Source organism: Xenopus tropicalis, chromosome 9, assembly GCF_000004195.4.
Source record: "Xenopus tropicalis strain Nigerian chromosome 9, UCB_Xtro_10.0, whole genome shotgun sequence".
Taxonomy (NCBI): domain Eukaryota; kingdom Metazoa; phylum Chordata; class Amphibia; order Anura; family Pipidae; genus Xenopus; species Xenopus tropicalis.
The window spans coordinates 10,091,460-10,117,255 of NC_030685.2; the positions used below are offsets into that span (position 1 = coordinate 10,091,460).

Sequence of the window (25,796 nt, forward strand, 5' to 3'; positions counted from 1 at the left end):
TGGGTGTGTCCCATTGGGAGAAACCTGACACTCGCTGTTTTCACAGTTCATTTCTGAGAGTGGCCAAAGGCAAAGAAAGGGAGTAACCAGGAGAAGGGAGCCAAGAAGCAGAAGGTGGAGGAGTCAGAGCATATGGAGCATTTGTTGCAGAGAAGCCACGCTCATTGCCCTGCTCACCTCTATGGTTATAGGAGCCACATGGAGCAGCTTCAGTAGGTGAGTAATTAATGCTATTGGCTTATCCCGGCTACGCACCCAACTAATAACCAACAGGCAAAGGCTGCCAAAGCCAAACACTCACCTATCATTAAGACATTAATCAGTTCTTATCTTCCCCTTTAAAATGGAACTATGCCCAGTGCCCTCTACCTTAGACCTGGCTTCTCCTCAAACTCACTCGCCTATCATTAAGAAATTAATCAGTTCTTATCTTCCCCTTTAAAATGGAACTATGCCCGGTGCCCTCTACCTTAGTCCTGGGAGCTGGCTTCTCCTCAAACTCACTCGCCTGTCATGAAGAAATGCATCAGTTCTTATCTTCCCCTTTAAAATGGAACTATGCCCGGTGCACTCTACCTTAGTCCTGGGAGCTGGCTTCTCCTCAAACTCACTCGCCTGTCATGAAGAAATGCATCAGTTCTTATCTTCCCCTTTAAAATGGAACTATGCCCGGTGCACTCTACCTTAGTCCTGGGAGCTGGCTTCTCCTCAAACTCACTCGCCTGTCATGAAGAAATCAATCAGTTCTTATCTTCCCCTTTAAAATGGAACTATGCCCAGTGCACTCTACCTAAAGGTCCCCATACACGAGCCGATTGTAGCTGCCGATATGGGTCCCTTGGACAGATTCGGCAGCTTATCCGCCCGTGTATGGGGCAGAAACAAGGGGCCTGCCGACCGACATCTGGCCTGAAATTGGCCAGATATCGATCGGGCAGGTTAAAAGATTCAGTCGGATCAGGGAGCACATCGGCTCATTGATGCGGTCCCCGAACCGACTGCCCCATTGCCGCCAATATAATTCGATCATTTAGCCCCAGGGAATTAGCCTACACGTTCCCCGATATCGCTCACCCGTAGATGGGGATATCGGGTGAAGATCCGCTCGTTTGGCGATCTCCCCAAGCGAGCAAATATTAACGTTTATGGGGACCTTTAGTCCTGGGATTATTCCCAAAAATAAATCTACATCAAAGGGCAGGGGTACATGGGGAGATTAGTCGCCACGCCACACGCCATGATTTGTAGAATTCGCCCAAAGTTGCCTTGAGAGGCAACTTCGGCAAATCCTGGCGCTGCATATGCTAGCCGGTGGGACGGCATTGCGGGGAGATCAGTCGCTCATGACAACGGAGATTTGTCACGGCACGACTAATCTCCCCGTGTACCCCTGCCCTAAATCTGGGGTGCACAAAGTTGATTTAAATTTAATCAAAAAGGATTCCAAATGGCCAGTCAAACAGGGCCAAAGTGATTGGGACATAGACCCCCCCCCCCCCAGATTAAAGGGCAAGTCAAATAAATGTATCAAACGTAACAGAACATTCAAAGGAGAAAAATCACATTGTTATAAGAAAATTCATATTAAAAGCATACAAAGCCCAAAACACGCCGCCTTACGCGTTTCGTACCATGGTATGGTAATTACTATGATAAATATTTGATTAGATAGCTTTGCGATTTCTGATTATACTGTTAAAATGCAGCCAAAGGACAGTTAAAAAGTGTTTTATTTTCTGTGATCTTTACTGATTTATTATACAGAACCCTGCTAATGTTACCCTGCTGGGGTTACTTTGTGCTTAAATATGCGCTTTAAAACCCATGGGGTTACAACTGCCTATTACTAATTACCGGTAGGGTACGAAACGCGTAAGGCGGCGTGTTTTGGGGTTTGTATGTTAATAAAAATTAGATTTTTCTCCTTTGAATTTTTTGTTAAGTTTGGGATACGTTTGATAAATTTATTTGACTTGCCCTTTAATCTGGGATTGCAACTGCCTATGACTAAGTACGAAACGCGTCGTGCACAAATTTGAGCCCACGATAATCGAGGGAATTCATATGGCTGCTCAATGGGAACAAAATTAATATAGGGTTCCCCAAAGCCGAATTCAATTCATTAGCATTAAGCTAACTTTTAGTATGTTACAGCGTAACCTAGTCAAAGCAACTTTCCAATTGGTCTTCATTATTTAGTTTCTATTTTTTTTAACTATTTGCCTTCTTCTTGCAATTCTTTGCCATTTTTAAATGGGGGTCACTGACCCCGGCATCCAAAAAACAATTGCTCTGTGAGGCTACAATTCTATTGTTATTGTTACTTTCTTTTCTATTCAGCCCCTCTCCTATTTATATAGTTGCTAAGGTAACGTGGACCCTAGCAACCAAATAACTGCTAAAACTCCATATCACTCTCTACATCATACTAAAGGTTAATTCAAAGGTGAACAAACCCTTTACCTTTCCGACCTTCACTCCTTTACACCTTCCTAAAACTCTTCATTGTCCCCGGTCATCTCCTCTGTACCTCCCATAGCCGTGTCCAATCCCCACCACTAACAACAACCGCTGCTATTTCCAGCCTGAAGCCTGACCCTGTTGGAGTTCTTTGCATTGGTAAGTGACCCATATACTGACAGCTATTGTTTTAGGCTATGAGGGTACTTTATCAGAGCTGCCTGGACTGTAGCAGGACCAGCCCGACCAGGCTTTCCTCATTCTAGTAGTGTCTCCCCAACCAAAAACAACTTTGACTATCTTCGAAGTAATTCAGTTTCTTGTCTTCAATGTCAGTTGCAAAAGGCAACTACGGAAAGATCCATATGGTTTATCAATATCGTTCCAAATCTTGGGCTTTAATTTACTAAGGGAATTCTCATTGGTGCACAAATCCGCATACTTTGTTGCCCAGGAGTTCCAAGTCATGGACACAAAACAGATGGCACTCAGATCCAGCAAATGTTTTTTGTGAATCTGACATTTTATAGATATCTCCACACACGACGTTTGGGGGGATACTCCCCTTCTCTCAAGTGCTCTCACCAAGGTGTAACAGAAAACAGGTATTACTAAGTAAAGCCCCGCCCCCTGTAATCTACACACTGGCTATATAATAAATACAACTTTCACTATCTTTGAATTAATTCAGTTTCTCGTCTTCAATGCCAATTGCAACAGCTGGGCATCTACGGAAAGATCCATGTGGTTTATCAATATCATTCCAAATCGTGGGCTTTAATTTACTAAGGGAATTCTCATTGGTGCACAAATCCGCATACTTTGTTGCCCAGGAGTTTCAAATCATGGACACAAAACAGATGGCACTCAGATCCAGCAAATGTTCTTGTGAATCTGACATTTTATAGATATCTCCACACACGACGTTTGGGGGGAAACTTCCCCTCTCTCAAGTGCTCTCACCAAGGTGTAACAGAAAACAGGTATAACTAAGTAAAGCCCCGCCCCCTTAATCTACACACTGGCTATACAATTAACATATCAATTAACTGATAATACATAACAGTAGGGTGAACAATAATACAAATACCTGTGAGTGACAATGTCCTTGTCACTCCTTTTGAAGTCTCCGCCTCTAGGGGGGGTTTCAGAACCTGCAGAACCAGCCATCTTACTTGGGTGCCGTTATGGCCTAAAGGCTGGTAGTGTTTGCCCTCAGAAGGTACAGACTTCATTCTAAATCACAATTATCAATGGACGGGGGAGAGTTTAATAGATTATTACTTACAGAAGGAGTTTATGTGGGTTGGTAAATTAAATACAATGTCCCCCACGGGTCTAAGTGAGAGTCTCAACTATTGTTGTTTCTTCTAAATATGTTTGGGTAAGGCCCTGCCCCCTTAAAGGGGGTGTAAACCCCATCACAACGCTGTCCCACTGCGCCCCCTAGACGTTCTTGTAAAACATAATTATAGAAAATTTTGCAATGAGTGTTTAACTGCCCCAAAATCTCATTACAGATGCAGGAGAAGTGACCAATGAGAATGCTGATTCCCAGCACTGTGTCAGGCCCCTTGCTGGTACCTTACATATAGAGATAATGATGTCATTTTCCCCTCATTATATGGCACAGGAATCAGACATGGGGATAAAGGGACAGACTTGTTCAGTGCTGGGAAACTGTGCTTAATGCTCCCAACTCCAATAAAGTCCAAGATAAACATACTGTCCATCCAAGGAAAATATTCCTATTGGTATTATTCCAATTGCGGCTGTGAAGAAAATGCAATAATCATGTGACTTCTGAGGGCAAACACTACCAGACTTTAGGTCGTAAGGGCACCCAAGTAAGATGGCTGGTTCTGCAGGTTCTGAAACCCCCCCCTAGAGGCGGAGACTTCAATAGGAGCGTCAAGGACAGGTATTTGTATGTAATTTATTGTTCACCCTACTGTTATGTGTTATCTGTTAATTGATATGCCAGTGTGTAGATTAAGGGGGGCGGGGCTTATTTATACCCATATCCTGTTACACCTTGGTGAGAGAACGTGTGTGGAGATCTCAATACAATGTCAGATTCAATAGCACATTTGCTGGATCGGAGTCCCATCTGCTACATGTTGTGTCCTTGTGGTTTATGCTCGCTGACCTTTCCAGGGAAGGGGTGGCTGTGTTGTCCCCCAAGAAGACACCTATAGTAGGAGAGATGTTGATATGAAACCTTAGGCTAAGGGCATATGAGTGGCTGGGTCGGACTGGGCCAGTGGGAAACTGGGAAAATACCTGGTCGATTTCACCTGCAGCAAAGGTATGTTGGCAGGGGGGAGGGGCTGGCGTTGGGTGAGTGGGGAAGTAGGGGGTGTGGGGGCATCTCCAGTGGGCCTTTCACACCCCAGTCTGACCCCTGGGCAGCATACCTGCCAACATTTGAAAAATGGAAAGAGGGACAAAAAGAAATGGCACGGGTACTGCGGCAAAATTCTTTTCACCACAGCCATTTTTGCGACCACGCCATCTAAATATCACTACAGTTGCACTAAATTTGGCAGGTTAGTTAAAGTTTGAACACATTTCTAAGAGACCTGTTTAGCGTATTAGTTACAATTGTATCTCAGTGCAGGTGTGGCATGTTAACGTTCTGGGTTCTCTGCCAAAAGCCCACTTATTTAATTAAGCCTGAGAAACAATGTATCTAAGTGTGGGTGAAGCTTGTTAACTTTCTGGGCTCTCTGCCAAAAGCCCACTTATTTAATTAAGTCTGAGAAACAATGTATCTAAGTGCAGGTGAAGTTGTTAACTTTCTGGGCTCTCTGCCAAAAGCCCACTTATTTAATTAAGTCTGAGAAACAATGCATCTAAGTGCAGGTGAAGTTGTTAACTTTCTGGGCTCTCTGCCAAAAGCCCACTTATTTAATTAAGCCTGAGAAACAATGTATCTAAGTGCAGGTGAAGTTGTTAACTTTCTGGGCTCTCTGCCAAAAGCCCACTTATTTAATTAAGCCTGAGAAACAATGCATCTAAGTGCAGGTGAAGTTGTTAACTTTCTGGGCTCTCTGCCAAAAGCCCACTTATTTAATTAAGCCTGAGAAACAATGTATCTAAGTGTGGGTGAAGCTTGTTAACTTTCTGGGCTCTCTGCCAAAAGCCCACTTATTTAATTAAGTCTGAGAAACAATGTATCTAAGTGCAGGTGAAGTTGTTAACTTTCTGGGCTCTCTGCCAAAAGCCCACTTATTTAATTAAGTCTGAGAAACAATGCATCTAAGTGCAGGTGAAGTTGTTAACTTTCTGGGCTCTCTGCCAAAAGCCCACTTATTTAATTAAGCCTGAGAAACAATGTATCTAAGTGCAGGTGAAGTTGTTAACTTTCTGGGCTCTCTGCCAAAAGCCCACTTATTTAATTAAGCCTGAGAAACAATGTATCTAAGTGCAGGTGAAGTTGTTAACTTTCTGGGCTCTCTGCCAAAAGCCCACTTATTTAATTAAGCCTGAGAAACAATGTATCTAAGTGCAGATGAAGCTTGTTAATGTTCTGGGCTCTCTGACAAAGCCCACTTATTTAATTAAGCCTGGGAAACAATGTATCTAAGTACAGGTGAAGCTTGTTAACTTTCTGGGCTCTCTGCCAAAAGCCCACTTGTTTAATTAAGTCTGAGAAACCAATGTATCTATGTGCAAGTGAAGCTTGTTAAGATTTCTGAGCTCTCTGCCAGAAGCTACTTTTTAATTAAGTTTGTATCTTTTTTAGCGATCAAGGTCAAATAACATACTTTTCAGAAAGAATCCAGGACTGCGGGTTCATCTGGTCTGATGTGAATGAATGTTTATCTCTGTAGTTCTCCGTGGCTACGTGTCCTCGGCCTATAAACAAAGGATCATAATAATGATAAGGAAAAACTGTTATGAGACCTCAGGTGGATCAGATGGGCAGAAAGTATGGTGGCCCTGCAGTTCCTTAATTGTTAATGGCATATTTAGGTATCAGTCTGCCCCATTGCACCAACCGTTGCTCAATGTCTTATCTTGTTGTTTTTCTACCAGGCTTGAGAAGCTTCCTCCAGGCTAAAACTTTACTTTCTTTTTTTTTTTTACTTTGGTAAGGTTTTGTCCTGTCGTTAAGTATTATTTTAAATATAAACCCCAAGGGCATCTTCCCAGCCAATGAGGAGAAAATCCTTATTAACCCTTCAGGGGGAAAGCAGATGTGTTTTTTGGCAAGCGGTGTTTAGATAATGTATACGTTGGCTGCAATATTGCCTCTGCTGTTAATAATTACTTTACCGAATGCAATCGTTAAGGGAGGGAAGGACTCCTCCTTCCAAATCACTCATTATGTTTATAATTTTTTGGTTTGTTTGTTTTAGGCCGACTCTAACCGCCGCCACCATTCTCTATTTTCTACGGAATATGGAAATCAGAGGCTGTCAGATCAACTTCATTCTGTGCCTTATCCTCAGGAAGGGTGAGTTGCATTTATATCTATATTTCTATGGAAAGTTCTTCAGTTGGTTGTGGTTATGAATAAATATGTAGTTAAAGCCAAACTACACCCCCAGAATGAATACGTAACCAACAGACAGTTTATATTATGTTAAGTGGCCTATTAAAGAATCTCCCCAAACTGGAATATACAGTATATATCAGTAAATATTGCCCTTTTACATCCTTTCCCTTGAGCCGCCATTTAGTGATGGGCTGTGTGCTCCCTCAGAGATCAGCTGACAGGAAGTGATGCAGCTCTAACTGTAACAGGAAGTAGTGTGGGAGCAAAAGGCAGAACTCTGCCCATTCATTGGCTGATGGGGCCTAGCATGTATGTGCGCCTTGGCTTGTTTGTGTGCACTGTGAATCCTATGATCCCAGGGGGCGGCCCTTAGTACTTAAAATGGCAGTTTTCTATTTAGGATTACCCAATAGCTACTAAAAAAGTATATTTTTATGAAAATGGTTTATTTAGATGAAGCCGGGTTTACATATGAGCTGTTTATGCAATATATTTTTATAGACACCTACATTGTTTGGGGGTATAGTTTTCCACAGTTCTTTAAAAAACAATTTAGAACTAGTTTGGCTACCAAATGGCCACCTAATTGAGTGCTATCGCCATCCAGATCTACAGGGGAATATTTATATTTGTATTTTGCTTTGCTTATACACCAATTTACTTCTAAAGCTGGTTAAACCAGAAGATCCACTCATTAAGGGAGGTTGCCAAACAAGCTTTGCTTAAGGGGTTGTTTACCTTTGAGTTAGATTTGAATATAATGTAGAGAGTTATATTCCAAGACGGTTTGCAATTGGTCTTTATTTTTTATTATTTGTAGTTTGTTCATTATTTCAGTGTTTGCGTTTGAAGTTTCAGCTGCTATCTGGTTGCTAGGGCCCAAATTACCTTAGCAACCAGGGAGTGGTTGGAATGAGAGACAGGAATATGAATAGGAGAGGGGCTGAATAGAAAAAAAAGTAATAAAAAGTAACATTAACAATGAAACTGGAGCCTCAAAGAGCAATAGTTTTTCTGGCTGCCGGGGTCAGTGACCCCCATTTGAAAGCTGCAAAGGGTTAGAAGGAGACAGCAAATAGTTTAAAAACTTTAAAAAAATAAATAATGAAGGCCGATTGGAAGGTTGCTTAGAATTGGCCATATTATAACATACTAAAGGCCAACTACCCCTTTAATTTGTCCAACAACATGGTGGGACGATCTGAAAGTCTGTGTGCTCATAATGTGGCCTGGGCAGATCCATCCCATAGGGGGAGGGCAATAACAACAGGCCATTGGGTCCTCGTTAAAGGGGATTTTTGAACTTGTCTGGGCAGTTTTTGGATATCCACAGTTGACTGGCTCCAATACCAATAAATTGCCAATCAGGTCTGAAGGAAAAAGTTTATTGGCCAATATTGGCCAGTTTATAGCAGCTCTATTCAATGAACCATTCACCTCGACTAAGATGTAACTTAATAGTTGAGGATTTTCATCTTTCAACACAGCTTTTTACGGTTAAGCGTTTTCAAAATACAAATTTTTATGAAATTTTACATCTTGTTTGTTTGGAATTTTTAGCAGTTAACTGGTTGCTAGGGTTCAAATTACCTTAGCAACCAGGGAGTGGTATGAATGAGAGACTGGTATATGAACAGGAGAAGACCTAAATAGAAAGATAAGTAATAAAAAGTAACAGTAACAATAAAACTGGAGCCTCACAGTGGAATAGTTTTTGGGCTGCCGGGGTCAGCGACCCCCATTTTGCCAGAAAGAGTCAGAAAATGAAGGCAAATAATTATAAAACTATATAAAATAAATAACAAAGACCAATAGGAAAGTTGTTTAGAACTGGCCATTCTATAACATACTAGAAGTTATCGACCATGGGAACTAATTTTGAACCTGGAAGCCGAGTGTAAAAAGTTGCCAATTTGGCTAATTCCACTTTGTATTAATACCAGGGCCATTTTTCTAGGTTCTTCAGAAACAATGTCTATAGCGCCTACATCAAAATTGGTTGTTATCCAGAGTACAAAGATATTTGTTGAGATTGTTCGACTCTTTGTGACTTATATAGCCGAATATATGTTGTCCGTAGGTCCATAGACATTTTTTGCATCATCCGTGTCTTCTTAGTTTTTAGCCAGGTGTCCGGGCTGAATGACGAGACCATCAACGCTCATGTAAACCAGCAAGTTACCCTAAACTGCTCCCTTTTAACAGCAGAGGACTGGAAACAGAACAAGGTGCAAGTCATGTGGTATAAAAACTTCACAGAGAAGATATTGGACTGTAAGGTGGATAAGGGGAAGACCACCAACTGTCAGAAGCTGTCCAGCTCATCTACAGCTCAACTCTCCCCCAAAATCTTTGATGGAAATGCTGCACTTGAATTTTCCAATGTCCAGGAATCAGATGGTGGGACTTACCAGTGCTGGGTGATCTTCCCTCAGTTCTACAACAAGAGATACATTGCACTACATGTACAGGGTGAGATTCCAATGATCGGGGTTTTATATTGGTGCTATTGCCTGTGGGATCGGCATGACCTATTAAAATGAGTTCAGCGAATCGGCAAGTTGGAATGAGGTTCCTGCTCTGTAGAGCTTACACTCTATGGGAAAGGGGAGACAGAAACAGTGAGCAGAGTGGAGGCAAATTCATAGCTCAGGGATGTGAGGAGGAATCATGATTAATATCATTGCGAGTTGTCAAGATCTTTGGAATCCCCCAGGGATTCTAGTCAAGGGGGACTTTTCTTCTCAGTATCTCATCTCAATAATCTTCAAGTGCCCTAGCATCCCTTACAGTGCCCTTTAAGAGTATGGTGGCACGGTTTTGAGCAGAAACACCATGGGATGGTGCACAAGCTCCAGGTCTGGAGTAAAGCTGGCCATACACGGTAAGATCCACTCACTTGGCGAGGTCTCCAAGTGAGCGGATATTCTCCCGATATGCTCACCTACGGGTAGGCGATAATGGTCTAATTCTTCCCTAAGGCCAAACGATCAAATTAAAACAGAGGGTATAGGCACCATCAGTTCGGGGACAGAATTAACGAGCCAATGAGGTCCCCAATCGGGCAGAAAAATCAAACCCACCATTTGTGCCCATACACGGACAGATAAGCTGCCCAGTGTGGTATTGGCAGCTAAAATTGGCCCATGTATCGCCCCCTTAAGGCTACAAACACTAGGGGTGTCTAACACCAACCATTGGTTCTACCTTTCACAGTAAGTTAAGAAAAGACGCATCCAACCATTCTTCTGAAGCCCCTCCAGCTTGACTCAGGGAGGGAAAAATCATTCCAGACTCTATGATCGCCATTAGACCAGTCCCTTGATCATCCATCATCCATCTATCCTTGTATTTTAAACTTGTTTTCCTATGCAATTAGTGACCAGCTAAAGATGGCCATACACAGTAAGATTTGCTCGTTGGCGAGGTCGGCAACTGAGTGGATCTTCTCCCAATATCAGACTAATTCAATAATTTGTCTGATCGTGGGAATAGGCGCCGTCGGGCAGAGGACCACATCAACAAACTTAAGTGGTCTCCAATCCGACGGAAAATCAAACCTGCCCGATTGAGATCTGGCTAATTTTAGACCATGTATCGGTCGGGTAGGCCCATCGCGGGTGCCCATACATTGGCAGATAAGCTGAAGGACCTGAATCGGCAGTTGAAATCGGTCCGTGTATGGTCGCCTTTAGCTCGGTGGGAAGTTCACAAGCAGAAACAGTAGAATAATTAGGACAATTACATCTATACCACCATCTATCGTTCCTGCCCATACACGGACAGATAAGCTGCCGAATCTGGTATCGGCAGCTAAAATCGGCCAATGTATGGCTAACACCAACCATTGGTTTTACCTTTCATATAGTTACATAATAACTTAAGTTACAAAAAAACACATTCAATCTTCCTTCTGAAGCCCCTCCAGCTTGACTTAGGGATCTTCTCCCGATATCAGGCTAATTCAATAATTTGGTCCTAGGGCCAAACGATCAAACTGCAACCGTGGGCATAGATGCCCTCAGGCAGAGGACCACATCAACAAGCTTAAGCAGTTTCCAATCAGACGGAATATCAAATTTTAGGCCAGGTATTGGTCGGTTGTCCCATCTTGGGTGCCCACATTGGCAGATAAGATGAAGGACCCAATTCAGCAGTTGAAATCGCTCCGTGTATGGACACCTTTAGCTCGGTGGGAAGTTCACAAGCAGAAACAGTAGAAAAATTAGGACAATTACATCTATGCTACATACTGTACATGGAAATTAATATTCTATTGTTAAAAGAACTAAGTGTTTATATTAATATCTTACACAGGTGACGTGAAGGAGACCTCAGCAGTAGGTGCCTCTTCTGGCATGGAGTTGAAGGACACATTGGGGACCAGTTCTTCATGGGACATTATGCTGATGAGTGGATGGCTTATTGCTCTTATATTGGCTGGAGTCATCTTCTTGCAGAGACACTTTATGAGGAATAAAAGGTTGAGATACAACGTTCTTATTTCATGACAACAAGGACATATTTCATGTGAACATGCTATGGTTCTAAGGAGATACAGTATGCTACTGAGATCCTTTGTCTTTATGGTTACATTCAGACAGACCGGATTGGCCACGCCAGAAGGACAACTCCAATCCAAACCCCCAGAGCTGTTAGAAGAAAACCTGGGTGTATTATTGACATGGTTCTTGATGAACATGACTTGGACGAGTTACTTGGACAAAACTTTAAGTTTCATGTGTGTGTCATTTTTCAAGTTCCTCTACTATGTGACTAAATAGTAGTATTTTTTTAAGCCAACTCCTCTTATTTTTTGCATCTTCCTTAACACAAAACTGTGTCTGTGGGACTCCAGTGTGCTGCTAATTAATGGAAGACCCAGTAGGAGACTGCATTCTTGAACATGCATAGGACTTTAATGACTACAACCTGTTTCTGTGAACTTGTTCCGAGCTAAATCGGAGTCTAACCAAATGAAGAACATAATTCAGCAGGAACTGCCTCCAGTGTTTCCCCCATAGCCTGTACAGTACAATGCTATAACTAGTTAGGGTCAAGTACAGGTACTGTTTTATTATTACAGAGAAAAGGGAATCATTTAACCATTAAATAAACCCAATAGGGCTGTTCTGCCCCCAATAAGGGGTAATTATATCTTAGTTGGGATCAAGTACAGGTACTGTTTTATTATTACAGAGAAAAGGGAATCATTTAACCATGAAATAAACCCAATAGGGCTGTTCTGCCCCCAATAAGGGGTAATTATATCTTAGTTGGGATCAAGTACAGGTACTGTTTTATTATTACAGAGAAAAGGGAATCATTTAACCATTAAATAAACCCAATAGGGCTGTTCTGCCCCCAATAAGGGGTAATTATATCTTAGTTGGGATCAAGTACAGGTACTGTTTTATTATTACAGAGAAAAAGGAATCATTTAACCATGAAAAAAACCCAATAGGGCTGTTCTGCCCCAATAAGGGGTAATTATATCTTAGTTGGGATCAAGTACAGGTACTGTTTTATTATTACAGAGAAAAGGGAATCATTTAACCATGAAATAAACCCAATAGGGCTGTTCTGCCCCAATAAGGGGTAATTATATCTTAGTTGGGATCAAGTACAGGTACTGATTTATTATTACAGAGAAAAGGGAATCATTTAACCATTAAATAAACCCAATAGGGCTGTTCTGCCCCCAATAAGGGGTAATTATATCTTAGTTGGGATCAAGTACAGGTACTGTTTTATTATTACAGAGAAAAAGGAAACCAATTTTAAAAATTATTTGATTAAAATGGAGTCTATGGGAGACAGGCTTTCCGAAATTTGGAGCCTTCTGGATAACGGGTTTCCGGATAAGGGATCCCATACCTGTACTGAGCACAATTTAGTGGGGACAGTCCCCAAAGTCTGCTCATAGGCTGCACAAAAACATATATACCATAAAACTATACCAGTATCTCTACCATGGTGCTAAGCGTGATTCAGCAGGAACAGCCCTCTCAGTTTGCTTATAGCCTGAACCAAGCTATACTGCTAATTAATGCCATTTCTTTGTGTACAGTGGTTTTCTGTTGTACCATGGGTCGGCAGCTGATACAATAAGGAAAAATAAGAGGTTTTACTGACTGTTTCAGGGGTGTGGTGGGGGTTGTGTATTGGGGGCCAGACAGGGTTTAGCATTAAAGGAAAACTATACCCCCAAACAATGTAGGTTTCTATATAAATATATTACATAAGCAAGTTCATATGTAAAGCCCTGCTTCATCTAAATAAACCATTTTCATATAAATATACTTTTTAGCAGTATGTGCCATTGGGTAATCCTAAATAGGAAACTGCCATTTTAAATACTAAGGGCCGCCCCCTGGGATCATAGGAGTCACAGTGCACACAAACAAGCCAAGGCACACATACATGCTAGGCCCCATCAGCCAATGAATGGGCAGAGTTCTGCCTTTTGCTCCCACACTACTTCCTGTTACAGTTAGAGCTGCATCACTTCCTGTCAGCTGATCTCTGAGGGAGCACACAGCCCATCACAAAATGGCGGCTCAAGGGAAAGGATATAAAAGGGCAATATTTACTGATATATATATTCCAGTTTGGGGAGATTCTTTAATAGGTCACTTAACATAATATAAACTGTCTGTTGGTTAAATAGTTATTCTGGGGGTGTATACTGCTTTAATTAGCCCACCCCAACACCAAAGTGACCCCCAATGAGCTTTCCAGCCAGATATAGAATGCTATAAGCTTGCCAATAGAAGGGCAAACATTCCTCATCCCATTGTTACCGGCAGGTTAAACTATAATCCACATTCTCCAGACAAAACGACAGGCTGTCTGTGTAAATACGTTCCCTACATGATAAGGCAATATAACAAAGGCACCTGTATTTATATAGTACTTTATATAGATCATAACAGGCTAGATAACTCACAACAAACATGGAAAGCTACAATTATCCCTTGGGTAGGCAGTAGGTTAGTCATTTGTGAGCCAACACCCTCTCACACCCCCATGTATACCAGGAATATGCTGATAAAGTCTGTGTTTTATTGGGTAAAATCTAGTTTACTATTCCTCTGCAACCTTGTGTTACACATCCTTAGACTTATTTAGTTAAAGGGGATATAAACCCTGCTGCACAACCAAACGTTACTCAGCTGTTGCTGGACTACAAATCCCAGAATAATGTAACATATAATGAAGGGTGAGGCATGCTGGGAGCTGTAGTCCAGCAACATCAGGGGTGTATTCTTAAAGCAATATTGCACAATAAAACTTTCCCAGCTCTCTAGGGCCCGCATTGGCAGCATTGAAATGCAAAAGAATCCTCCAATGAGAATCCCAGCTGATCTGTATAAATCTGGCTCCCTGTTCTCTGTTCCTGCAATTGGAGTTGGGAGCATTAAGCACAGTTTCCCAGCACTGAACAAGTCTGTCCCTTTATCCCCATGTCTGATTCCTGTGCCATATAATGACGGGGAAAATAATCAATCCTTCCTTCTTTCTTTCTTTCTTTCTTTCTTTCTTTCTTTCTTTCTTTCTTTCTTTCTTTCTTTCTTTCTTTCTTTCTTTCTTTCTTTCTTTCTCTCCTTCTTTTTTTTCTTTCTTTCCTTCTTTCTTTCTTTCTTTCTTTCTTTCCTTCTTTTTTTTTTTTCTTTCTTTCCTTCTTTCTTTCTTTCTTTCTTTCTTTCTTTCCCTATTCTGCCTTCCAGCTTTCAAATGGGGGCCACTGACCCCAGCAGCCAATAAACTATCGCTCTGTGATGCTACAATGTTATTGTTACTTTGTATTACTTTTCTCTCTACTCAGCCCCCCTCCTATTCATCTATCAATCAATCTCTCAAACCACTCCCTGGTTGCTAAGGTAAATTGGACCCTAGCAACCAGATAAGGGCTGAAATTCCATACTGGAGAGCTACGGAACAAAAAGTAAAACTATTCAAGAATTACCAATAAAAAAAAATGAAGACCAAGTGCAAATTGTCTCAGATTAGCACTCTCTACATCATACTAAAAGTTAACTCATAGCTGAGCAACCCATTTAAAGGAACAGTAACACAAAAAAAACAAGTGTATAAAATGAATTATGATATAATGTAACTTTTACTATGATGTAGAGAGTGCTATTCTGAGATGATTTGCAGTTGGTCTTCATTTTTTGCAGTTTTTGAATTATTTAGCTTTTTGTTCAGCAGCTCAACAGCTTGGAATGTCAGCAGCTGTCTGGTTGCTAGGGTTCAACTTAACCTAGCAACCAGGCCGTGGTTTGAAAGAGAGATAGAAATAAGAACAGAGGAGGGCCTAAATAGAAAGATAAGGAATACAATGTAACAATAACAATAAAGCTGCACAGAAAAGGAAAGTAAATAATTATAAAACTCTGTGGGTGCAAGGTACATGGCCGGCTCACCTAAGGTGCCTGGGCCCTCCCCTGCCCTAGGCACTCCCCCTTACAGTTGTAATGTTGGTGCACATATACCAATTGCATAGGAGAGAGAGGAATATGCTATATTATATCTACAAATTGTGACTGATCTTCAAAGTACAGTATTCTCTCACTAACTAATTCAAGAAGAGCTGGAGTGTGGCGCCACCTGTCTTCAGTTCATAGTATAACATACACAGCCCCATTAAAAAGAGAATAAACAGCAACATCTATGTCCAAATATAGAATTATGCTCGGAACCAAAGGTATTCCAGATAAGGGGTCTTTCCGTAATTTGGATCTACATACCTTAAGTCAACTAAAAAAATCAATAAAACATTAATTAAACCCAATAGGATTGTTTTGCAGGATTATTTATATCTTAGTTGGGATCAAGTACAGGTACTGTTTTATTATTACAGAGAAAAGGGAATCATTTAACCATGAAATAAACCCAATAGGGCTGTTCTGCCCCCAATTAGGGGTAATTATATCTTAGTTGGGATCAAGTACAGGTACTGTTTTATTATTACAGAGAAAAGGGAATCATTTAACCATTAAATAAACCCAATAGGGCTGTTCTGCCCCAATAAGGGGTAATTATATCTTAGTTGGGATCAAGTACAGGTACTGTTTTATTATTACAGAGAAAAGGGAATCATTTAACCATTAAATAAACCCAATAGGGCTGTTCTGCCCCCAATAAGGGGTAATTATATCTTAGTTGGGATCAAGTACAGGTACTGTTTTATTATTACAGAGAAAAGGGAATCATTTAACCATTAAATAAACCCAATAGGGCTGTTCTGCCCCCAATAAGGGGTAATTATATCTTAGTTGGGATCAAGTACAGGTACTGTTTTATTATTACAGAGAAAAGGGAATCATTTAACCATTAAATAAACCCAATAGGGCTGTTCTGCCCCAATAAGGGGTAATTATATCTTAGTTGGGATCAAGTACAGGTACTGTTTTATTATTACAGAGAAAAGGGAATCATTTAACCATTAAATAAACCCAATAGGGCTGTTCTGCCCCCAATAAGGGGTAATTATATCTTAGTTGGGATCAAGTACAGGTACTGTTTTATTATTACAGAGAAAAGGGAATCATTTAACCATTAAATAAACCCAATAGGGCTGTTCTGCCCCCAATAAGGGGTAATTATATCTTAGTTGGGATCAAGTACAGGTACTGTTTTATTATTACAGAGAAAAGGGAATTATTTTGAAAAATTAGAATTATTCCCTTAAAACGGAGTCTATGGGAGACAGCCTTCCTGTAATTTGGAAGATTCTGAATAATGGGTTTCCGGATAATGGATCCCATACCTGTACCTGCATACACACAGTGAATTAGTCCCTTGCAGAGCATGTACTGAGCAGGCCAGTGAAGGGACGAATACTTTCTACTGGAAGGAAGAGGGTTGAGGTAAAGCCAGTGGAGGAGGAGAAGGGGTCAGCCATTGAGATAACATTGGAAATGGAAGAGAGTGACTGATAGAGATGGAGGAAAGGCTAAGGTGATTAAAACAAGACTACTCAATGGAAAAAGGTGCCAGGGTGGAAGGGCAGAAATAGAGCTGAGGGTTCAATGTACAATAAGCTGCTTAGATAGCAGTGGGTTATAATTAATCTGCTGTGTTACTATTGGTAGTGATCTGAATCCAGCAACTCAGGCCTTGTCCATTCTCCTTATTATTTATTTGGGTTAAAGGGGACCTGTCACCCTAAGAAATAATTCCAAATCCTTTTCTATCATGTTAGTTGAGCAAAATAAACTTTACTTACACTAAATAAAGTATTTCATTTTTATTTCCTTCAGTCTTGGAATTTACAGTCACAACCAGCAGGCCGGCGCCATTTTGTGAGCACCGTTATTCAGGCAAAGCTTTGTATCAGCCCCCAAAATCTTATACATTTGTCTTCTATGTGCTGAATAGAAAACTAAAGCAATTGTAATTAAAAATTGGAGCTGTCGATCATATATTGCCTGCCCCGCCTCTATAGGGGCGGGGCAAGCAACATATGATTGACAGCTCTGATTTTCAAATACATTTATAACAGGTCTGGACGATTTAATTAAAAAACGAATTTGGGTTTCATGTTTCATTTTCAAAGGACTTCGAATACACGGCTTTTTATGTGTGGGTGACAGTTCCCCTTTAAACGCAGTCACGGCACATTGCCCGTCTTTACAGGCCACTTACAGTTCTTGTTTCACCAGACTTGCTGGAGTAGCAGGTGACAAGCCCAGTTTGTGTGACACCTACACGTTTGGCTCTCAGTGCATAGATCTGTGTGTGTGTGTGCGGGCGCGGAACATCCTCCCCTAGGTACTGAAGGTCTCCGGACCCGACTATCCCTGCAGCACAGAGCGGGGGGAGGAAAGAGACGGACGCATTCGGCAAGGTAATGGATTCTGCCAAACTGTATAGTATCTACATTGATTACTTGAGTGTTAGCAGCACTTTAAAGGGGATGTAAACCCAACTGTAACACTGTCCTACTGCGCCCCCTAGTTTTGCTATAGAAGTTGCCAAAAAATATAATTAGAGATGCAAGAAAATTCACCAATGAGAATTCTACTTTATAAAGACTGCATTATATTATTGACCAATGAGAATGGAACATATAATGAAGGGTGAGGCATGCTGGGAGCTGCAGTCCAGCAACATCAGGGTTGTATTCTTAAAGCAATATTGCCCAATAAAACTTTCCCAGCTCTCTAGGGCCCGCATTGGCAGCATTGAAATGCAAAAGAATCCTCCAATGAGAATCCCAGCTGATCTGTATAAATCTGGCTCCCTGTTCTCTGTTCCTGCAATTGGAGTTGGGAGCATTAAGCACAGTTTCCCAGCACTGAACAAGTCTGTCCCTTTATCCCCATGTCTGATTCCTGTGCCATATAATGACGGGAAAATGACATCATTATCTCTATATGTAAGGTACCAGCAAGGGGCCTGACACAGTGCTGGCAATCAGCATTCTCATTGGTCACTTCTCTTGCATCTATAATTAAGTTTTGGGTCAGTAGAATTCTCATTGGGGAATCGGTTTCCATGTGTAATTATATTTTTCATTAACGTCTATAGAGAACTAGGGGGCGCAGTGGGACAGCTTTACGGTTGGGTTTAGTTTCCCTTTAATATAGAGGCAATGTCACTGGTTCAAGTTGTTCACCTTTACATTAACTTTTACTATGATGTAGAGAGTCCTATTCTGAGATGATTTGCAGTTGGTCTTCATTTTTTGTTATTTGATGTTTTTGAATCATATCGCTTTTTGTTCAGCAGCTCAACAGTTTGGCATGTCAGCAGCTGTCTGGTTGCTAGGGTCCAATTTAACCTAGCAACCAGGCAGTGGTTTGCAAGAGAGACTGGAATATGAATAGAGAAGGGCCTAAATAGTCATATATATATAGCATAAAAAGTAACAATAACAATAAAATTGTATAGTTGTTGGGGTCAGTGACCCCCATTTAAAAAGCTGGAAAGACTCAGAATAGGAAGGCAAATAACTTAAACTGAAGGTGCACAACTGCTTTTAACAATGGGAAGTGCATAAAAGGGTTAAAATGATAGAACCCGAGAGAAGTCAAATATAGATAGAAAGGAATGTCTCCACCCTCCCTCCCATTCATTCCATCTGAATCTGCACCCACGGGGAGATTATTATGGTCTGTGGTCTCAGTCTACTGAGTCCGGCCAACGCCACAGGCAAATACCGGCAGCAGTCGCTGAACTGGATCAGTTATGTCAAAAACACATTATCAGGGGATAACTATTGCCGAACTTGGGTTCAGTACCTTGTAAGCATCTCATTAACACCAGTTTATCATATACTTATGCCATTAGGGGCGCTATTTCACTGAAGCTTTATGGAGAAGACAAGGACAGCAATGTTAAAGGGACACTAAACCCAACCGTAAAGCTGTCCCTGCAGGAACAGAGAACAGGGAGCCAGATTTATACAGATCAGCTGGGATTCTCATTGGAGGATTCTTTTGCATTTCAATGCTGCCAATGCGGGCCCTAGAGAGCTGGGAAAGTTTTATTGTGCAAAAATGCTTTAAGAATACAACCCTGATGTTGCTGGACTACAGCTCCCAGCATGCCTCACCCTTCATTATATATTACATTATTCTGGGATTTGTAGTCCAGCAACAGCTGAGTAATGTTTGGTTGAACAGGCAAAACAGCAACTGATTTATAATGCAAAGGAATCCTCCAATGAGAATCCCAGCTGATCTGTATAAATCTGGTTCCCTGTTCTCTGTTCCTGCAATTGGAGTTGGGAGCATTAAGCACAGTTTCCCAGCACTGAACAAGTCTGTCCCTTTATCCCCATGTCTGATTCCTGTGCCATATAATGACGGGAAAATGACATCATTATCTCTATATGTAAGGTACCAGCAAGGGGCCTGACACAGTGCTGGGAATCAGCATTCTCATTGGTCACTTCTCTTGCATCTATAATTAAGTTTTGGGTCAGTAGAATTCTCATTGGTGAATTGGTTTCCATGTGTAATTACGTTTTTCATCAACTTCTATAGAGAACTAGGGGGCGCAGTGGGGCAGCTTTACGGTTGGGTTTAGTGTCCCTTTAATAGTCGACAAATACAACTATTGTGCGTTTGTCTGTACGTGATTTCTGAGACAACAACTTTAAGCCCATTGGGTTCGGCTTTCACATAATCAGCTTTCATGAAGCCACAGGATTTCTTCACTTGACGTCTTGCAAAAAGAATTGACTCATACTGAGAATGTCAACATGTTATGGTTAATCCCCCTATTAATGTGAGGAAGGATGTAAAAAACTGCGGTTAGAAGAAAAGAGAAAAATAAATAAGTAGTAGTCGTCTTTTGCCCCTTTTCCCCCTATCCCAACAGGTATGGGACCTGTTATCCAGAATGCTTGAGACCTTGTTCCGGATCAGGGGTCTTTCCGTAATCTGAAGCTTCATACCTTAACACTGACTTTTAGTCTATTGTAGAAAGTGCTATTCTGAGACGATTGGCAATTGGTCTTCATTTCTCATTATATGTTGTTTTTTGTTCAGTTTGGAATTTCAGCAGCTACCTGGTTGCTAGGGTTCAATTTAACCTAGCGACCGGGGAGTGGTTTAAAAGAGAGACAGGAATATGAATACAGAAGGGCTTTATTATTACTTTTTTGCCAGACTCAGTGGGTTTTTTTTCTTACATTTATTAAACCATTTCATTGGTAAATATAATATTAATGATATAGTTCAGTTTTTTTCCAAAAAGTTTTTCAACAATGTATTGTCAGTTTGGAATTTTTAGCCGTTCTGTGGTTGCTAGGGTTCAAATTACCTTAGCAACCAGGGAGTGATTTGAATGAGAGACTGGTATAAGAATATTTATTAAACCATTTCTAACTTTTCATTGGTAAATATAATATTAATGATCTAGTTCAGTTTTTTTCCCCACTTTGCTATATTTTCTTTCCAAAAAGATTTTCAACAATGTATTGTCAGTTTGGAATTTTTAGCCGTTCTGTGGTTGCTAGGGTTCAAATTACCTTAGCAACCAGGGAGTGGTTTGAATGAGAGACTGGTATAAGAATATTTATTAAACCATTTCTAACGTTTCATTGGTAAATATAATATTAATGATCTAGTTCAGTTTTTTTCCTCACTTTCCTTTATTTTCTTTCCAAAAAGTTTTTCAACAATTTATTGTCAGTTTGGAATTTTTAGCCGTTATCTGGTTGCTAGGGTTCAAATTACCTTAGCAACCAGGGAGTGGTTTGAATGAGAGACTGGTATAAGAATATTTATTAAACCATTTCTAACTTTTCATTGGTAAATATAATATTAATGATCTAGTTCAGTTTTTTTCCCCACTTTGCTATATTTTTTTTCCAAAAAGTTTTTCAACAATTTATTGCCAGTTTGGAATTTTTAGCCGTTATCTGGTTGCTAGGGTTCAAATTACCTTAGCAACCAGGGAGCGGTTTGAATGAGAGACTGGTATAAGAATAGGAGAAGACCTAAATAGACACATAAGTTATAAAAAGTAACAATAACAATAAAACTGGAGCTTCCCAGAGCAATAGTTTTTTGGTTGCCGGGGTCAGTGACCCCCCATTAAAAAAAGCGGCAAATTTTTGCACCCGTTTCTCAAAAAAAATCTGCCAATGGCGAAAAAATCATTTTATGTGTTTTTAGGGTGTCTCTTCTAAAGGGAAAAACCAAAATGGTGACCCAGAAGCATCTGATCGGGATTTTCACGAGAGATGATCAGACGTTCTATGATTGGCTGAGCAGAACCCTTGCGGCGTTCCCGGCGGTGCAGGATGTCCGCAGCGTCTACATTCACAACGACCGGTTTGTCCAGTTCAGCGAGGAAGTCTCCAAGTGCACCTTCGCTATTCTCTATCACACAAACAACCGGGGCAGGATCAATGTCTGCGATGTGCAGGACTCCTTATACGACACCGAACTGGAGTATTTATATACTATATATGGTAAGGGAGTACTAATTCAGCAACATCCTTGTATGTGTAGGCTGTGTAGTGCTGCAATTAGTGGCCATATAAACAGTTATACAGGGAACTCTGAGTATCACTCATGTATTATAAGGGATAATGTACCCCCTACTGTAAATGATAAGGATATTAGCAGTCACTGAGGGGTTCTGTGCCCCCCATATAAAGGCACAAGGCTGCAGGCTGAGTTATACAGGGAACTCTGAGTATCACTCATGTATTATAATGGATAATGGACCCCCTACTGTAAATGATAAGGATATTAGCAGTCACTGAGGGGTTCTGTGCCCATATAAAGGCACAAGGCTGCAGGCTGAGTTATACAGGGAACTCTGAGTATCACTCATGTATTATAAGGGATAATGTACCCCCTACTGTAAATGATAAGGATATTAGCAGTCACTGAGGGGTTCTGTGCCCATATAAAGGCACAAGGCTGCAGGCTGAGTTATACAGGGAACTCTGAGTATCACTCATGTATTATAAGGGATAATGTACCCCCTACTGTAAATGATAAGGATATTAGCAGTCACTGAGGGGTTCTGTGCCCATATAAAGGCACAAGGCTGCAGGCTGAGTTATACAGGGAACTCTGAGTATCACTCATGTATTATAAGGGATAATGTACCCCCTAATGTAAATGATAAGGATATTAGCAGTCACTGAGGGGTTCTGTGCCCATATAAAGGCACAAGGCTGCAGGCTGAGTTATACAGGGAACTCTGAGTATCACTCGTGTATTATAAGGGATAATGTACAACCTACTGTAAATGATAAGGATATTAGCAGTCACTGAGGGGTTCTGTGCCCCCCATATAAAGGCACAAGGCTGCAGGCTGAGTTATACAGGGAACTCTGAGTATCACTCATGTATTATAAGGGATAATGTACCCCCTACTGTAAATGATAAGGATATTAGCAGTCACTGAGGGGTTCTGTGCCCATATAAAGGCACAAGGCTGCAGGCTGAGTTATACAGGGAACTCTGAGTATCACTCATGTATTATAAGGGATAATGTAACTATCACAGTCCCTCTCTTGCCTGTTACGTGTGTAGGAAAGAATAAGGTCCTTGTTGTGATCGATGACGTGGAGGACAGCAGTTTCGACATGAAGACCCGGATCCTGACCCAGCAGCCCAGCATTAGTAGATGGGCCAGCGACCTGTTCCTGTTTTCCAACGAAGAGAAAAACTCTCTGAGCCAAAGTTTTAGAATTCGCCCCTGGGCCGAACACTACCAGAACACCAACGCGACCAGTTCAATACAAGGAAAGTTGGGGGATATGCAGCGGCTGATCCAAGGTTAGTGGGGGCCCGGTTGTGTCTGGTGGTTCTCAGCTTATGGCTTTATCATCAATAACGATGAGCCAATCTGTCCCGTTTCGCTTCGCTGAAAAATTTGCAAAACTGCGGAAAAATAAGCAAAAGCAGGATCTGCCTTTCTCTTTATTTATTCTGCACTGCTGGTTATGGCTCCTGAAACCGTGTAGCAGAAGCCTGACTTTTACTACATTATTTGACGACCCAGGACCGGTTGTATCTGCTATTTGTAAGAAAAACACGTACTGTTGGGAAATCATCTATTTTTTTTCTTTTTGGGCAGGAATAACAGATTATACGTATGAACACGTGGACTATCATACTCCTCCAGTCTGTACGGTAATAAAGCATAATGTCTGTAATTACCTCAATCAATTCCATTAATTACTTGACATTGTGCCAATGGTTAGGCCCTGAGTTTGGCCTAATCCTGATCCTTTAACCACACCTCTTAACATTTGAAAAATGTAAAGAGGGACAAAAAGAAATGCTGAAATGGCGACATTTGACCACGCCCCCACATTTTGACAACACCCACTTTTGCAACCACACCCCCTAAATACCACTCCCATAAAATCCAGAGATTCATCAAACAAGGTCCTCTAATATCTGTCTGAAGCAGTGGAGCAGGGAGCATGGCAGGGGCTGAATAAAGGTGGAGCTTGGGGTGGGGCAGGCGTGGCCAAGTTGCACCCGTATCCCGTTAAAAACACAGGTTGGCACCTTTGCTTTAGGGTTTTTCCATGCTGAAATGAAGTTTCAGTTAGCACTAAGGTTTATTTTACTGTATTAACCAGTCCTAGTTATCCCTGGGATGTGTAATTAAGGGGATGGAGACCGATTCTGTATCGTTTCCCCCATTGGGTTGGCATCACTCTATCTGTACAGATCACAAAAATGAATGGGGACAATTAACATGTGGCGCCATGTGGTGGAACCACAAATGAAGTTGCTTATGACTTCATTACCTCACAGTCTAACCCAGTGATCCCCGGCCGTGCCTCGGGGGCAACATGTTGCTCCCCAACCCCTTGGATGTTGCTCTCAGTGCCCCCAAACCAGGGAGTTATTTTTGAATTCCTGACTTGGGGGCAAGTTTTAGTTGAATAAAAACAAGATTTCCTACCAAATAAAGCCCCTGTAAGCTGATAGGGTGCATAGAGGCCCCTAATAGCCAATCACAGCCCTTATTTGGCTCATCCATGAACTTTTATGGTGCTTGTGTTGCTCCCCAAGTCTTTTTACATTTGACTGTGGCTCACGAGTAAGAAAGATTGGGGACCCCTGGTCTAACCCAACTAACATTTCCCATACTCAGATTGCATTTAATCACATTAAGAGACCTGGACAGTCAAGTTGTGATAAACTGTAATTTTAGTCTGAATCATCTGGAACATTATTTGTGATTCCATTGTGATTCCTGCGAAAATAAGTCCTTTAGAATTCATTTAATCCCCAGCTAAGAGAAGGGGCACCTCTAGGGGCCCATATAAGTCCCTCGTGCTGTTAATTCAAAAGCTGAGATCCAAACGGTACCTTGTCTAAAGGCGGCCATAATCCTGATTATAAATTCTCATAATAACTACTGAACTCACATGACCTTCCACCCATACATTTGTTTTCTTCTTTTGCAGAAAAAGACCATTGCGTTCCTCCTCGCCATCGTCATCATATTTGCTATAATATTTCCGGTATCTATTTACGCACAGTCCTAACACAGATACTCGATCTAAACCATAAAAAAATGTAAGAAGAACAAATGTCTCCAATTACGGTGGAAACAATCGGTATGGGAATGTACGATGAGCCCAATGTACAAAAACTCTCACTAAAGACCAACTGAAGAAAGTTTTATGCCAGACTGTCTTCACAAATGGCAATGCAACCTTGAAGAAATGTGTAGACCCTCTCTGTTCCTAAAGATACATAGATAGATAGATATATAGATAGATAGATGATAGATAGATAGATAGATAGATAGATAGATAGATAGATAGATGATAGATAGATGATAGATACATAGATAGATAGATAGATAGATAGATAGATAGATAGATAGATAGATGATAGATAGATAGATAGATAGATAGATAGATGATAGATAGATGATAGATACATAGATAGATAGATAGATAGATAGATAGATAGATAGATAGATAGATAGATGATAGATAGATAGATAGATAGATGATAGATAGATAGATAGATGATAGATACGTAGATAGATAGATAGATAGATAGATACAATGAAACTGGATACTGTGTACATTATTTGGGACTCTGCCACCATGAACTGTCCACCATGTCTATATTTGTCCAAGGAAGTTGTATTAAAAGAAATAATTTGCAAAAAATCATATATAAAAATAAAAGAAAGTTGATTTTCATGACTTACTTGATACTGATAGGAAAAGTGTATTGTAGTCCGAGCACAGTAATCCAGGGGACCCGTATTACTAAGATAGCAGGGTCCTGGGTCCTGCCAACAAGTACAATGGAGCCCACGGAAAGAAGAAAAGCTTCATTCATGGCCACGCCCCTGATCTGCCTCAGCC

At 41.0% G+C, this 25,796-nt stretch overlaps 1 protein-coding gene across 10 annotated transcripts; it reads left to right on the forward strand.

Annotated features, from left to right (window-relative positions):
• On the forward strand, positions 1–25,238 carry LOC100487159. 10 transcript variants are annotated; one of them, XM_031893255.1, is made up of 7 exons: positions 15–216; positions 6,825–6,922; positions 17,635–17,819; positions 21,601–21,899; positions 22,978–23,223; positions 23,525–23,580; positions 24,876–25,238. In XM_031893255.1, exons 4-7 carry the CDS (start codon positions 21,629–21,631, stop codon positions 24,954–24,956), a joined length of 654 nt encoding a protein of 217 aa, XP_031749115.1. In that variant the 5' UTR covers positions 15–216; positions 6,825–6,922; positions 17,635–17,819; positions 21,601–21,628; the 3' UTR covers positions 24,957–25,238. The 10 variants fall into 10 exon arrangements, with proteins under 10 accessions (XP_031749119.1, XP_031749116.1, XP_031749115.1 ...); XM_031893258.1 differs by lacking the exon at positions 15–216 and adding an exon at positions 2,437–2,619; XM_031893257.1 differs by lacking the exon at positions 15–216 and adding an exon at positions 4,110–4,381.
• The last annotated feature ends 558 nt before the right edge of the window (positions 25,239–25,796 follow it).

Excerpts from the sequence above, each read along its gene's own strand:
- LOC100487159 (XM_031893254.1), top strand. The coding sequence starts at position 6,281 with ATGTTTATCTCTGTAGTTCTCCGTGGCTACGTGTCCTCGGCCTATAAA. Across the intron at positions 6,439-6,824 it reads ATTGTTAATGGCATATTTAG|GCCGACTCTAACCGCCGCCA; the intron begins GTATCAGTCTGC and ends TGTTTGTTTTAG. Across the intron at positions 9,437-11,281 it reads CATTGCACTACATGTACAGG|GTGACGTGAAGGAGACCTCA; the intron begins GTGAGATTCCAA and ends TATCTTACACAG.